This window comes from Cricetulus griseus, chromosome 2, assembly GCF_003668045.3.
Source record: "Cricetulus griseus strain 17A/GY chromosome 2, alternate assembly CriGri-PICRH-1.0, whole genome shotgun sequence".
NCBI lineage: Eukaryota > Metazoa > Chordata > Mammalia > Rodentia > Cricetidae > Cricetulus > Cricetulus griseus.
In genome coordinates, this window is record NC_048595.1 from 181034694 (window position 1) to 181049240 (window position 14547).

Consider the following 14547-nt stretch of genomic DNA (forward strand, 5'->3'; position numbering starts at 1 on the left):
TGAATTAGCTCATACTCTCCACATTGAAATTGCCTGACTAGAGATGACTACAGAGATGAACAGAGTCTAACTCGCTCTGTTCCTACTTACTACTTACAAGTTCAATCTCAACTTGTCTGCATTTGGAATCACTTAGGAGACATACTTCTGGGTGTGTCACTGAGGAAATTTCCAGAAAAACTGAGCAGTGATTTTTCTGTTTCCTGACTGCAGACACAAAATGACGAACTGCTACACAATGCAGTCAGCATACACTTTGCAGGTACAGTAGAAAGGTAAGTCCACACAAACAACCCCTTTTCTTAAGTTGTCACTCAGATCCTCTGTGACAGCAGTGATAAAGTAACTAATACAACACCTTATGGGAGTAAGCAAGGGCTATCCATAATGAATTGTGACAGCTAGCTTGATAAAAAGTAATTTTGTCAACACATATTGAAGCATATATTTGATAACAAGAAAGCCTCTTTTAAGTTATTTTAGAATTATTAATACTAGATTTATCTTAAATATCTCAAGGTCCAAACAGAACTTTCAAGGACAAATTAAAGATACAGTTCATGAGAGAGTAAGTTCATAGTGTTTGTCTTTGGTAGTGGTCAGGGAAAGGAGTACTATAAGCCTGGCATTTGGTAAATAAAGACCTTGTATACAAGGTCTTGTACAGGGGCCATAAAATACTGGGGTTAACAACAGAAAGCTGAAATACTCAAGAAAAGCAATCAACAAAACAATATCCTAAGTTTAATGAGATGATAGCTTTAAAAAGAAAGGTAAGAGAAGTATTTCTTTCATAATTCACTATTGAAAATGAATACCTAAGTGAAGTCAGCATCTTTTAAGCTAAGCATCACAGAACCCACAAAACTAAAATTTAAGAGAGTGACTTGAGTGGTCTCAAATGTTAACCAATTTGGGAAGGGAATGTGCTAGAGAGAGTAAAGGGGGACTATAGCAGGGCCCAGCACTGTAAGAACTGAGCTGGGTTCCAAAGAATACAGCATTATGTTGTATAACAGTTTCCTCCAAGTTTGCTATACTCCATCCTACATAGAAGCTCCTTAAGCAGGAAGGTAAACAATAGCATCAGGAAGTTCCTGAAACTGACCATATTTCCTGGGTTCCTCCCTTCTGAGTAAGCAATAAAGCTGCCAAGAGTTACTGAGAGAAGCCAAGCTGCAAAGAAGACTCTTGAGACCAGACCAGCTGCCTAGAAGCAGAAGCCAATCATGCTACCAGGATTAGACCAGAGTCATTTGCAAAGAGCACAAGGGCATTCTCCAACCAGCTGAGCTGCCCGCAGGCTGTGTAGTGTGCTCCAGGTTTCCAGCTTTCATGAGCTGTCACCATGCTGGGAAGGGCCTTGGTAATGCAGCTGTCTTTGAGTCATCTCTGCTCCTATAAGTGACCCCTCACTATACTCCTGTAAGGAAGCCCAATAAGACCCACTGTTTCACCAAGCTGAACTTTGATGGTATCCAAGTGGTCTTGTCAGGGGCTCCCTATCTGGGGTGGGTAGATATGTGTATTATGTCTCCCCAGGAAAAGTTCTGCCACACAACACATTTGCATACCTGAATGAGGCAAATGAAGAGCTATGTACATAAGAAATAAAACAGGTAGACCAAAAATGCCCCAAGTCCCCAAAATGTGGACAGCATACAGGAAATATCTCAAGTGGGGACAAGATAGAAAGGGAAGATACAGACCATCAGAAATATCCATGCCACACTCTAACACTCACACTGTCTAGAAGTGGTTACAGGATTATAGGAGGGATCAGTCAAAACTCTCAGACTTTCTACATGAAACTGGGAACAGTGAGTGCAGTACCCTGCAAGGACAAGGCCAGGAAAGAAGCACCAGAAACCAGACTCGTGGTGGTGCAGAAGACAATAGGATGCTGATGTCTCCAAAGTCCACACAACTTCTCTATATATGAAAGGGCAATTTCTATGCACTTTTTCTCAAAAGATCAAAGATTTGCTTCTAATACCTGACAGTATAGGTATTAATAAAGACTTTCTAAAATGCCAGTGTGTTAAACTATTACATCTAAGTAAAATTACACATTTATAATTTAAATGTAGATGTCAAAAATTAAAGAGGATGAGGTTCTATTTAATTAGACTTTTGCAGTATAATTAATACTTCAGGGTCTATATGGCTTTATTTTATCAAACCTCTATCATGATATAGCTATTCGATTAATGTTCTCCAGTTTAAAACAAACTTACGCTCTCCGGTCATGGTCTATTCTGTTTATTTTTCCACCAATGAATACTCGGATCTTACAATCTTTCCACTTTTTCTTGGTAGTCAGAAGATAGGGTATCAACAAGGTCAAACCTGAATTATAAAAATACAATAAGTCCCTCTTAAAATGTTAATATCTCAAACAAAAAAATTATTTTCAACTTGGTCTCAAAAAACACTTTTACTATAACTCAATGTAAAGTAAAATTTGTCCTCCCTTGACAATTTCCTTCAATGAGGGTGGTCCAAGAGTTGTGGTTCAGTCCAAGAATTGCAGTTCTTTGTGTAAGCAATCAAATAGGATGGTGGCTTAGGCAGTCAGAAAATGAGTTCCAGACAGAGAGTGAAATGAAATGATATAGACTAATGGAAGTTAAGTTTCACACTGAAATAATAAAGATGAAAAGGGAAAAAGGTAGACTGGAATTGGTGTTCAAGATCTATATAGTGCATACATGCACACATACATGTTACATATATTCCCAGCTTTGTCCACTGAGGGGCCTGGTAATGAAGAGTTTCCAAAGAAGCCACAGTGTATTACTCTTAAGTACTTCTTGACTAAAAGGAATGAGAGTCCTTGGATAAAATTTCCTTTCCATAGTGAGGATGGGTTAAGTCTAGGGTACCATCTTATTTCAGGAAGCAACTTCTAAAATGAGTGCCCTATGTCAAATGAACACATTAAGCCATCCTAGGGAAGTGAAGGAAGACCCTGCTGGCTAGATGTGGACAACTGAAAACTATATAAATGATGACAGTAATAAATTATACCCTTTTGGATAAACTCAGAATCAATGACTTGAAATGAAGAGACAAGCTCTTTTTTTACAATGAAATGCCAACCAATCAATGAAGAAAGAATAATGGGAGTGAAAATGCATCACCAAGAGCCAATTCAGAAACACAAGTGAATGAATGTTAATTCAGGTGAATAGCTGAGGAAGAACGGTAGATCTGCAGAGTCTCCCAGAGCCCCGCTACCACATCTGTAACCACAAAGAGGGGGAAGCAACTTTTCAGTGGGTAAGTCTGAAAAAGTACACTTGATTCAACAGCTTACTTTACACCAATATGCCACTCTTGGTGAGATATAGACAGGAGAGCAGAGTACCACTTCTGTGCTATTTCTGCCAAGGATTCATAACCTGAAACTGATTGTGACCAGGCTAACTGCATTCCAAATTGAGTGACATTCCATAAACTAGTCTGTAATAGTTAATAAAATGGCATTGTCACAAAGTTCAAGAAGGACTGAAGCACCTTCTACATGAAGGACCCTGAAGAGACATGACCACTTTGTATGATTCTCGCACTGATTCTTGTGCTATTTGAGCATGCTGGTAAAATCTGAATGTGTTAAACACATAAAAAACATATGTAATTTCTTAGCACTATTCTTACATCTTCAGTAAATTTCTAACTTTTTAAAAAATACATTTATAGCCAGGCGGTGGTGGCGCATGCCTTTAGTCCCCGCATTCAGGAGGCAGGCAGATCTCTGTGAGTTCTAAACCAGCCTGGTCTACAAGAGGTAGTTCCAGGACAGCCTCCAAAGCCACAGAGAAACCCTGTCTAGAACCTCCCCCCCTAAAAAACAACAACAACAAAAAAAAATTAATGGCCTTACCTCCATCATCAAAAAGCCACCAGACATCAATAGTATTCTTCCCTTGTTTTTTCTGAAACTGTGTACTAGCTTCAAGAAGCTTTTGGTCAGCTACATTTAAAGGTGCAACAGGCCCTTGGGATTCTGAAGGATTAAGCAAAAAATTATGACATAAAGGGAGAAAAGTTAAATCTCCTTTTACTGCACTCCTAGAATTTCCTAGCATTTGTAAATTCAGATATATTTATATGCAGATCTGTATATGGTTTCTATCATAAACCTGCAGCTTATAACAGATATAATTTGAGTACAACAAAGTGCTTTTTGTTTTACAATAGGTAAAGTCATCCAAATTATCCTAGGTCTAGTGTTCTGAAGTATTCTGGTGAATGTGCAGGAATCCTCAGCACCAAACATTTACTGATACGGTTCAGTTTTCCTGGAAAGCTATCTCAGACTAACAAATCAAACTACACTTGTTCTGTGAGATTTCTTCTATTATCTGGTATCTCAATGACTTAGAGTTCAAAGTTAAATAAAAAGCTGTATGTGCAAGATGATTGGATAAACACCGATATACTCTTACAATTACCAGGGAAATGTGCTCATCAATCATTTGTCCCCTCAACATGTGATGCCCAGTTTTAAAGCCACATGACCACATCTTTCTCTGAATCACAGAAAGATGGCAGGAACTCCTTAGAAAGGATACAAATAAATATGCTGCATTTCTGAAAGGAGTTCCCATTTACATTTCTAGGAATTAAAAAAAAAAATCAGCATTGACTCTGTGAGCAAGCAAATGATTATTATGGAACTCCACTGTCACAATTTTAAAAACAGAAATTCACAGAAGGATCTCTGGTCAATTTACCAGAAGGTCCATCATTCACTTTTCATGCCGCCATGAAGTAAGCAAACATGACAAATGGTTTTGCATGATGATGCATAATATGGCTACCAAACCACACTGCTCCATAACTCTCACCTCTATCTCCTTCTCATAAAATTCATTTACGCTGACATGACTGTGTATCTCCCAAACGCAGCATGACTGTGAGAAATATTGCAATTTTTGAAACGAAAAATATATTAGTATCAAAATCAAGAATTTGGCTGGGTACAACTGATGGTAAAGAGTGTAAGTGACACTGCAGATACACCTATTTCAGTGTCGCCACTTATCATCTAAACCATGCAGTTTAAATTAAGAAAAATCCCCCAAACCAAAAAAAACCCTGCCTTTCCAGGTCTATGTATGTATTTCAGAAACACCATGACAATTCAAAAGACTGTGAAATAACAGCTTGTCCCAGAGAGACTTAATGCCTTAGTTGGAATCAAATTTTTCTAATCTGCATTTAATAGATAACTGTAATATCACCTCACCATGGAAATAAAAACTAAATGAAAATAAAAGAAAAATAATAGGGTTGGAATTAAAGAGTTAACACTATGAAAAGAGGGATTAAAATAAAATGATGAACAATGCCTGCCTTTTTTCAACAGTGGCTGAGTTGGAGTCTTGCCATCCTCTTCCTCATCTAGATTATGTTTAAAAAACACAAAATATGAAGTTAATTGCCTTTATAATCAAGAGTAATGGAAATGTAAATAGAGCACATTATAAACAAGACAATGTGAAGAAACAGTCCATGAGAAATGATTAATACTGAAAATTAATATTTTCTATACTGAGTGTTCAGTATTTTTAAAAGATACATATTTTATAAAGACCATACAGAGTGAATGATGAACACCCACACTGAATTTTTGTTTCTGTAAAATTATTCAAAAGAGTCAGCAGATTTTGTAAACTTTAAGTTTTCATACTTGAAATTAGATGAGAATGTCAACCTACAGTGTGGAGAGTGGAAGCATGACTCTGAGCAACCATCTCTGCAGATACACATAAGCTTTAAACACGCCACTACATCACTACACAATGACTAAAAGCACCTGGTATTTGTACAAGTCAATCAGTACTTGAAATATTAAGGAATTTGATGCCAGTTTGTAAAGGAGGCATTTTCCTCGAATAAAGTTTATGTAATATGCAAATGTGTGCATATATTCACCCGCTTATATTTAAATATTCACTAACTTGCTTTCCAGAGTAAGTAGTTTTCCTAACTCTTTTTCCCCATGAATGTAAATTTACTTGTTAAGGCAAGCAGACTCTAGACTTAGAAAGAACATTCTGCAGAGTGATCCTACCTAAGACTCCCAGGCTTTCAACAATATCTCCAACACTACCCTCTATGAGGTAAAGCCACTTAGTTGACGTCTTGCTTTCTCATTGGTAGAAATCTACCTACCTCTTAAGCCTGTAAAATTGCAGGCATTGCTGACATGAGCTTAGGCTGGCACAAACCAAGTACTTACAGGGTATTCTCTTTTTGTCCCCTTGTATTATATGCCTCAGTAAGTAAGACAGATAAAACTAAATATTATATATTAGAATGACTATATATTAGAATGTTCCTAATCCTGAATTTTTTTTTCTTTTCTTTCTTTCTTTTTTTTTTTACAAAAAGTAAAAGTCAATCTATACAACTGTTACTTTATGCATGTTGTGGGAAAATAACTAAATTTTAAATATTACCATTATAAAGTAATGATATCTGCTTTTGAAAATATAGTGGTAGATAGTTTATATTCATTTAAAGGAATTTAAATGCCAAAGACACAGCAGCATTTGAGACAACTTGTAGGATTCAGCTCTCTCCCTTCCACTCTCTGGGTCCTAGGGATCAAAGTGAAGTCATAAGACTTAGCAGCAAAGGCCTTTTTCCAACGGGGCCTTCTTACCCAGCAAAATGATTCTTAAATTACACTAAATGCATCTAAAATTTTCCAATGGAGTAGAAATGTCCTAACCTAGATTCCTATTCTTTAAAAATATGAAGTTGTAGCACACATTAATAAGTAAACTAACGTTCATATTAACATCTACTTAGATGTGAGTGCAGAGCAGCTTCTAGGAAATGGTCAATATCACTGCATGCATTTATTCCTCATAGACTATATAGAAAGGCTCTGTTTCAGGCAAGAAAATGGGGGAAGGGCATAAAAATGTACACATAAAATAAATGCAAAAGCAAATGAACAGAGTCAGCTTGTGAAGTATATAGACAACACAAAAGAGAATAATAAAGCTACCAAGGACTGAAAGGAGAAATGCATGCAAGCTACACTTTCTATTACAGTAGGCAAGTTACACAGGAAAGAAAAGAATAAAAAGCAACATTAATGTTTTCAAATAATCTAAAAGATAAATTGAGCAGAGACATGGTTTGTCCAAGGCTATCAATTTCATAAAAAAGGTGGTAGTCATCTCAGAGAAATCAAAAGTACACTATGGCTTGATGATTTACAGTGCAGATTTCTTTCTTGTTGCGTTATCAGTTGGAACAGGACAGATGGAGATACGAGTCTGAACAGAGGTTGGAGAGTGAGGGTGGGAGAGTAAGATTTGGAAGTCATCCCTCTTCTTACAACATGACACACAAGTTTGTGGATGAAATTATCTGTAAGCCTCATGAAAAAGTACATGTTCTTCCCAACTTCAAACAAAAATATTTTGAAGCAAACTACTTAAAACTATGCTAGTAACAAATTAATTGGCATGGCTTCTGTTTTAAGGAAAGCAAACACTTTAAAATTGAAAACAATGTCTAGCTTAAGAAAAGGAACTTTGTAATGTATATTATACTCAAAACCCAATCCCCTCCAATTAAAACAGTTAATTTTTGTTTGAATGAAAATTACCTTTATGTGTAATAGATTTTTCACCAGATGATTTGCAAGTATCTTGATCTGACTTTTTACTGTAGTCCACATTTACCACCACATCCTTGGTACCAGGTGATTTTTCTTGTGAAGATAATAATTCTTCTGTAGATATGAAAGTATTTAAAACAGTATCAAAAATCATATTTTAACTAGTTAAAGTATCATGGTTTAATAGTAAAAAGGTAACTAGTATCCCTTGTGAAACAGTGTAATAAGTGATTTCTTAAGAAACAATGTTGTTTAAAATAACTGTCCACATAAATATGTCAGCCACTAGTGGCTTCTGGGGAATAAGTAATAAATGAGAAATCGCATAAAAATAGAATACAGTAGGCAAAAAGATATTATGTAGGCTTTAAAGAAACTCTACTCTCAAAGGTAGTTTTAATATAAAAATGTAACTATCAAATGTCCACAGGCACATAAAGGACAAGTAACCTGGAAAATTATTCCATAACTAAAAGTCACAATATTAGAAGTAGTCTTTTCCTAACAAGTCCAAGAAAGGTACCAATTCTTCTTAAAGCATTTTCAAATTTTGGCAAATACTTAGTAAATATTAAACTTCAACTGTAAAACATAAAGACAATACAGTACAAAATTGGTATTTGCCCATAATCCTCACCACTAATTTGTATGGATGGAGAGAAACAATAGAAACTATGGAATTCAAGTTCCAGCACTAAACTAAGGAGTTAAAAGGATTTACCTCTTTACTGCTCAGGACAGCCCTATGAGGTACATCACTAGGCATTAACAGAGAAGCAAACAGGCCCAAAAGCCACCAAACTTGCCCAGGCTACAAATTACAGGAAAAGGCTACCTGGGCCCAAGACCAGATGCTAGCAATAGGAAAGGCCTTCAGAAAAGCACTTCATAAAGGTCATTAATACATAATACTTTTTAATTTTTCAGTCACACTCAAACCCCAGTAAAAACATAACTGAATAATACATTATTCTTTTGCCTGGTGGAGGCATTGCTTCTAATTATGCAGTGTTAATGGGTATGAGTCAGGTTCTCTAAACATAGCCACTGTCAGAAGACTTCAAATGAGGTTTTGCCAGGTTCCTTCCAGAAAAGGAAAGTGCCTTTGCAGTAAGCTATGCTTGCTTATTTCATAAAGACCTCAAAATGTTCCTTCAAAGTTGCAGACCACTCTTGAAGGAGAGCATGAAGTTAAAGAGTCTAAATCCATGAACTGATCACAAGCTTTTATATGCTTCTTGTCCATCCAAATTCAGATAATCTGATGAGTTCATTAACTAACTGACAGGGGGAAATGGTAGCTATTCAATATTTTTGAATTAGCAAATATTTTTGAATGATATGGAAATTTCCATTTTCATAAAATCGGCAAGAAAGTTATACCTTAAATTAGGTTTTAACCATCACTTTAAAAATACTTTAAATGTATACATTTGTATTATTTAATTTGCAGCCTAAGTATTTTAGTAGTGGTTTAAATATTTTTCTCATCCTAGCTTTTAAAACAAATTTGGTTGTCCAATTTATAATCATAATTAATGTCTGCCTTTCTTAAGGCTGTGATTTATACTAAATTTTATCCTCTCCATTAATAATAACTAGCCATCCTTTAAGATGCAGACATTGGTGGTTTGCAAGCACGTCTGATCCTAAGATGATAGGCATGTGACATGAAGAAGATGGCAGTCATGAAAATCAGTGAAGGAAGTAATAATTAGGCACACTTTTCTTTTTTTGCCACTTTAAATGCTTTTATTAGCATATATTAACCACACATAACAATGAACTTCATCACAACATTTTAGTGCATATGCATAATGTATTTAGATTATATTCATTCATTCCTATTATCCTGTATCTCTTTACCACTCCACTTAGCCCCCTTTCTATTTCCAACTAATCTACTTTCTTTCTTTCTTTTTTTTTTTTTGTATTTTTTTTTTAGTTCAAGTTAGGAACAAGCTTGTTTCACATGTCAATCCCCTCTCCCTCTCCCTCCCCCCCCCACACATCCTCCCACCCCTCTCCCTGACCTACCCCCACCCCATCCACCCTCCATTCCCCAGGCAGGGTAGGGCCCTCAACGGGAGCTCCCCAAAGTCCACCACATCATCCTGGGCCGGGCCTAGCACCCCATGTGTCCAGGCCGAGAGTAATTCCCTTCACGTGGGATGGGCTCTCAAAGTCCCTTCTTATACCAGGGAAAAATACTAATCTACTACCCAGGGGCCCCCTAGAGTGTGGAGGCCTTCTCATTGACATCCATGTTCAGGGGTCTGGATCAGTCCTGTACTGGTTAGCACACTTTTCTAACAAAGTAATTCATACTTTTAAGAGAATCTTCTGTGAGGAGCACTCACCTTGTCCTTGGAGGTGTGATATGTCCAGTCCTTCCTTTAGGCGGATGACCACAACTCCATACTGTATATCAAAAGCATCACTACAATGGAGAAAGGAAGAGTCATACAATTGTTTATGTTCTGTAAAAAGTGAAAGGACTCATGGAGTACTAAAATGATTTTCAGCTCTAAATGTCTGTTTTCCTTAATATGTTTTGACAATCAGTGAGAGATTGAATCGTTCCTAATCCCTACCTTTCCTTTACAATACTCTTGAAACTATGTAAGCTCATATTACAGCAACGTAGCACATGTGTTCTGGTCAGGAACATACTGTATAAGTGACTTCACATGCCACACAGCCTTGGTGTAGCCTAGCTTTCTGCACCTACTATCAACAAAGCTACCTCACAACATTCTTCCCAGAATTCACACCATCATCAAGCACCATGACTGACTCATGTAGCAGCGTTTAGAGCAGGAGCAGATTTGTTTGATAGCTGTTGTTGTTTGGTTGTTTATTTTTAGATTTTATTTTACTTTCTATTATATGTCCAAGTATAAGCATGTGTACTTAAGTGTCTGTGAGAACACAGGACAGAAAGAATTGGATGTCCCTACAGCTGGAGTTAAAGGCCCCTGAAGTTATTAGCCACCTTAAGTGGGTTCTGGGAATGGAACTTGGGTCCTCTGGAGGAGCTGAGTGTTCTTAACCACTGCACCATTTAGATTCCTCCAATTTTAGCTTGCAAGGCAATATAACAGAAAACCCCTACTACACTTAAACTTAGGTGTATTCCTTTGAAGCTGAGAAACATCTGAAGATGAAGAAATGGATTTTACTGGTACTGAGACCAGCTTTTAGTGTATGAAGACATTTCTGGAAGGATAGTGTCTTTGAGTGTTGATGTAGGTATGTACAGGTACTTTTGCATGTTTGCAGAATGCATAAGTTCGCATCAATTGTCTTCCTCAATCACTACAAGGAGCTTGAACCTGGAGCTTGTCAATTCAGCAGGAGTAGCTGGCCAGCACACCCTGTGCATTGATTGTGCTATCGTCAGTCTCCAACCTGAGGTTAGAGGTACACTACCGTGCCCAAGAGTTCACATGAGTGCTAGAGATCAGGCTCAGGTCCCTGCGCTTTCTTAGCAAAGCACTATACCAGCTGAAACGTCTCCTAACCCTAAAGAAGAGTATTTTAAAATATTTTTTTTACTTTTTACAAGTTAGTATGGAAAAGCAATTGTCTGGTTTGAACCCATGCAGGTTTTGAGTGTGCTGCCAGTCTTGTGAGGCTCAGTCCTGTTGTACCTGGAAGATGCTCTTTTCCTAGAGTCACCCATCACCGTGGCTTTACACTCTTTCTACCTCAGCTTCCAATAGATCCCTGAGCCTTGAGGAGGGTCTGATTAACTTCAAGGCTGCATGCTCTGGAGTCGCAGTGTCAGCATGCTGTACAGTTCTGAGTCTGTTAATTACCATTTACTGAAAGAAGAACCTTCGCTAATGGGGCTGAGCAAAGCACTGACTTCTGGTATAGCAATACGTCATTAGCAGTCATTTTTATTACTGTTTCTTTAGCAAAACAGAGTAGGTTTTCCCCTAGGGCCTATGACCTACCTAGTCTAAGGTTTTCAAACATATTCTAGGGCAGGGACCATGCCCAGGATCGGCTGGCCAACACAATGAGTTCCATGGTTTTGTTGTTTTGGGTGGGTGGTGGGTGGGTGGGTGGGTGGGTGGGTGTGTGTGTGTGTGCGCATTTTGTGTATGGTTGGCTGTTCTGGGTTCTCTTTTTTTCTTTTTTAAGAGGGAGCATCTTAGAGTTACTACTGCTGTGATGGACACAGCATGACCTAGGAAGGCTTATTTTGGCTTATATTTTGTTACTTTCAGGTGACAGTTCATCATTGAAGAAGTCAGGAAAGGCACTCAAACATGGCAGGAATCTGGAGGCAGGAGCTGATGCAGAGGCCCTGGAGGGGTGCTGCTTAATGGCTTGCTCCGCATGCCTTTTTTTTCTTCTCCTTCTTCATCTTCTTCTAAGACAGGGTTTCTCTGTGTAATAGCCCTGACTAGCCCTGACTGTCAACTGTCATCAAAGAGATCTGCCTGCCAGTGCTGGGATTAAAGGTATACGCCACCTCACCTGGCTCATCCTGCTTTCTTATAGAACCCAGAAACATCAGCCCAGGAATGGCACAATCCAAAATGGATTGGCTCTCCCCAACACTCATTAAAAACAATGCCCTTGTGTATAGCCTGATCTTATAGAGGCATTTTCTTGTTCGAGGTTCCTTCCTCTCAGATGACTTTGGCTTGTGTTATATTGACATAAAAAAAGCCAGGAAGTGGAGAGGGAAGGGAGGCAAGGAAAACAATACAAAGAATCAACAAAACCAAGAGTTGGGTGTAGTAGAAAGCACCATTTGCAATTCTAGCATTTGGATAGTGAAGACAGAAAGATCACAGAATTAATGATCAGCCTCAGGAGCATAGTGAGCTCAAAACCAGCCTGGATAGTTTTGTAGGAATGAGAATATAACCCTTATCAGCTCCGTGGTATATCAAAACCCTAGGTTCAATTTCCAGTACTACACAACAAAACAAAAATAGCAGTAAAATCCTGTGGGATAGCTTGCTCAGGAGGTATGGGCACTTACTGCCAACCCCAACAACCATATTGCATTCCCTGAGATCACACAGTGAAAGAAGAGAACTGATCCCTGTGAGCTGTCCTCAGACCTCCATACTTGTACCATGGCATGCCATGCACGCACATATAATGAAATGTAGTAACATTAACAAGACCATCAATTCCTAATGGCTTTGAGAACTAGAGGGCATTCTTACCCATCTTTCTGCATGTGGCTTAATGATGCACAACATACAAAGCAATGCTAACTTACAGAGCGTTCCAACAGACCTCTTTCAGGGCTATTATGATCAACTAAAACTACTACTAATGTAGCTGGTGTATATATAAAAACCATTTTCCAAATGCCACTTCTCTATTTTCTAGGGCAATTACTTCATCTCACTGAGCCTTGAGAGGAAAACAGCATAGTGCTCCCTCCACAGCTCATAGGCTTTGATAGCTCATGATTTAAGCTTTATTTTTACTGTCTTTCTTTTCTGAGGCACCATATATACAAAGCACAGAACTATACAGCTACAGTGAGAGTCTGCTCCCCAGATGGTCAGAAGGCACAAGCTCCACACACTTTAACCTTAGAAATTAAGGGTTCTTTTTGTCACCTGCGTGCATTCCTAATCAACTCAGACCTTCTCAAAGGACAACTACGACCTCTGATCATTTCCAGAAAGACTTTCCAAATAAGCTATGAAAAAAAACTATAGCTGCAACAGGAATTCCAGGAAAGGAGATAACTCTAGTGAGTTCCATCAAATTTCACAGGAAAACTGGATGTGAAATCCATCCTAGAACTACTTTGCTAAAGACAAGATTTTCTCACTGATGTTTGTTCTTAGTCAATTGTTTATATGCAAGATAATACTATATGATGATAATGGCACAGTATGAATTGTTAGTGTAAATTAGATTTGTTGAGCAAATTCCGTAATACTAGGAAAAGAAAGTACTTTTCAAGTTTTAACAAGTATATTTGACAAAAACAAAAAAATATTTCATTAATTAATTCAGTTCTACAAAGCACTGGTAGGATTAAATATATACATAAAAAGTCTATGAACCAGAAAGGCAAAAGTAGTAAGAGAATAAAAAGCACCCACTAGACAAACTGTAAGAAGGAAGTTAAAGCAATGTGAAACAAAGCTAAGCTTCAGGATAAACAACCAATACAGAAGAAACAAGAACCTAAGCTCAGAACAGCATTTCAAGTGCAAAATGCAAACAAGTATGTGTAACTGCAAACTAAGAGTAACTCAAGGGATGATCCAGAGACCAGCATGGGAACAAAAATCAAATCTCTGTAGCTGCTCAGTGTAGGACATAATGAAGACCTTACAGAGCAATACTCTGACATCTGACTCTGCCACAGCAAAAGCACAAGAAGAAACCTACCAGCTTACACAGGAAGCAGGGTCTATACACACCCACTCCTGATCACATATAACACATCTACGAAAGATTATTCAGCTGTGAAGAAAAATGAAATTATGAAATTCACAGGTAATTTGATGGAGTTGGAAATATGCATACTGAATAAAGTAACCCAGTCCAGAAAGATAAATATTGTATGTTTTCTTTCATTTCTTGATGTTACTTTTGAATATTCAGATACATGTGTTCCATTAATAATACCAACAGAGGTCAGGAATTAATAATATTAAGGGGGCACTGGGAAGAAGTGGCCTTCAAGAATGTGGAGACAGAGCAGAGTAGTATAAAGTATTAAAGGGGAACGATGAAATAAGATAGGTTAAACAGGGTAGAAGATGGGAGGCAGGATAGAGGAGGAAATACCGGGAGGGAGGGATAACTATTATTAAAGTTCTTTTAACAAAACATTTGGAAACCTATTACTGTAGAAGTTTCATAAAATATACAGACATATATAAAGAGATATAATGGGG

The 14547-nt window shown here is 37.7% G+C and overlaps 1 protein-coding gene across 2 annotated transcripts in view; it reads right to left on the reverse strand.

The window, feature by feature from the left end:
• Positions 1 to 14547, reverse strand: part of Slc12a2 (solute carrier family 12 member 2) — a 75311-nt gene that overhangs the window by 7503 nt on the left and 53261 nt on the right. For both annotated transcript variants that reach the window (XM_035440139.1, XM_027400937.2), the window contains 5 exons: positions 10009 to 10088; positions 7637 to 7762; positions 5362 to 5409; positions 3887 to 4009; positions 2238 to 2349 (listed from right to left, as the gene is read on the reverse strand). In XM_035440139.1, the coding sequence (XP_035296030.1) occupies positions 2238 to 2349; positions 3887 to 4009; positions 5362 to 5409; positions 7637 to 7762; positions 10009 to 10088 (489 nt within the window). The remainder of the gene's footprint in view (positions 1 to 2237; positions 2350 to 3886; positions 4010 to 5361; positions 5410 to 7636; positions 7763 to 10008; positions 10089 to 14547) is intronic.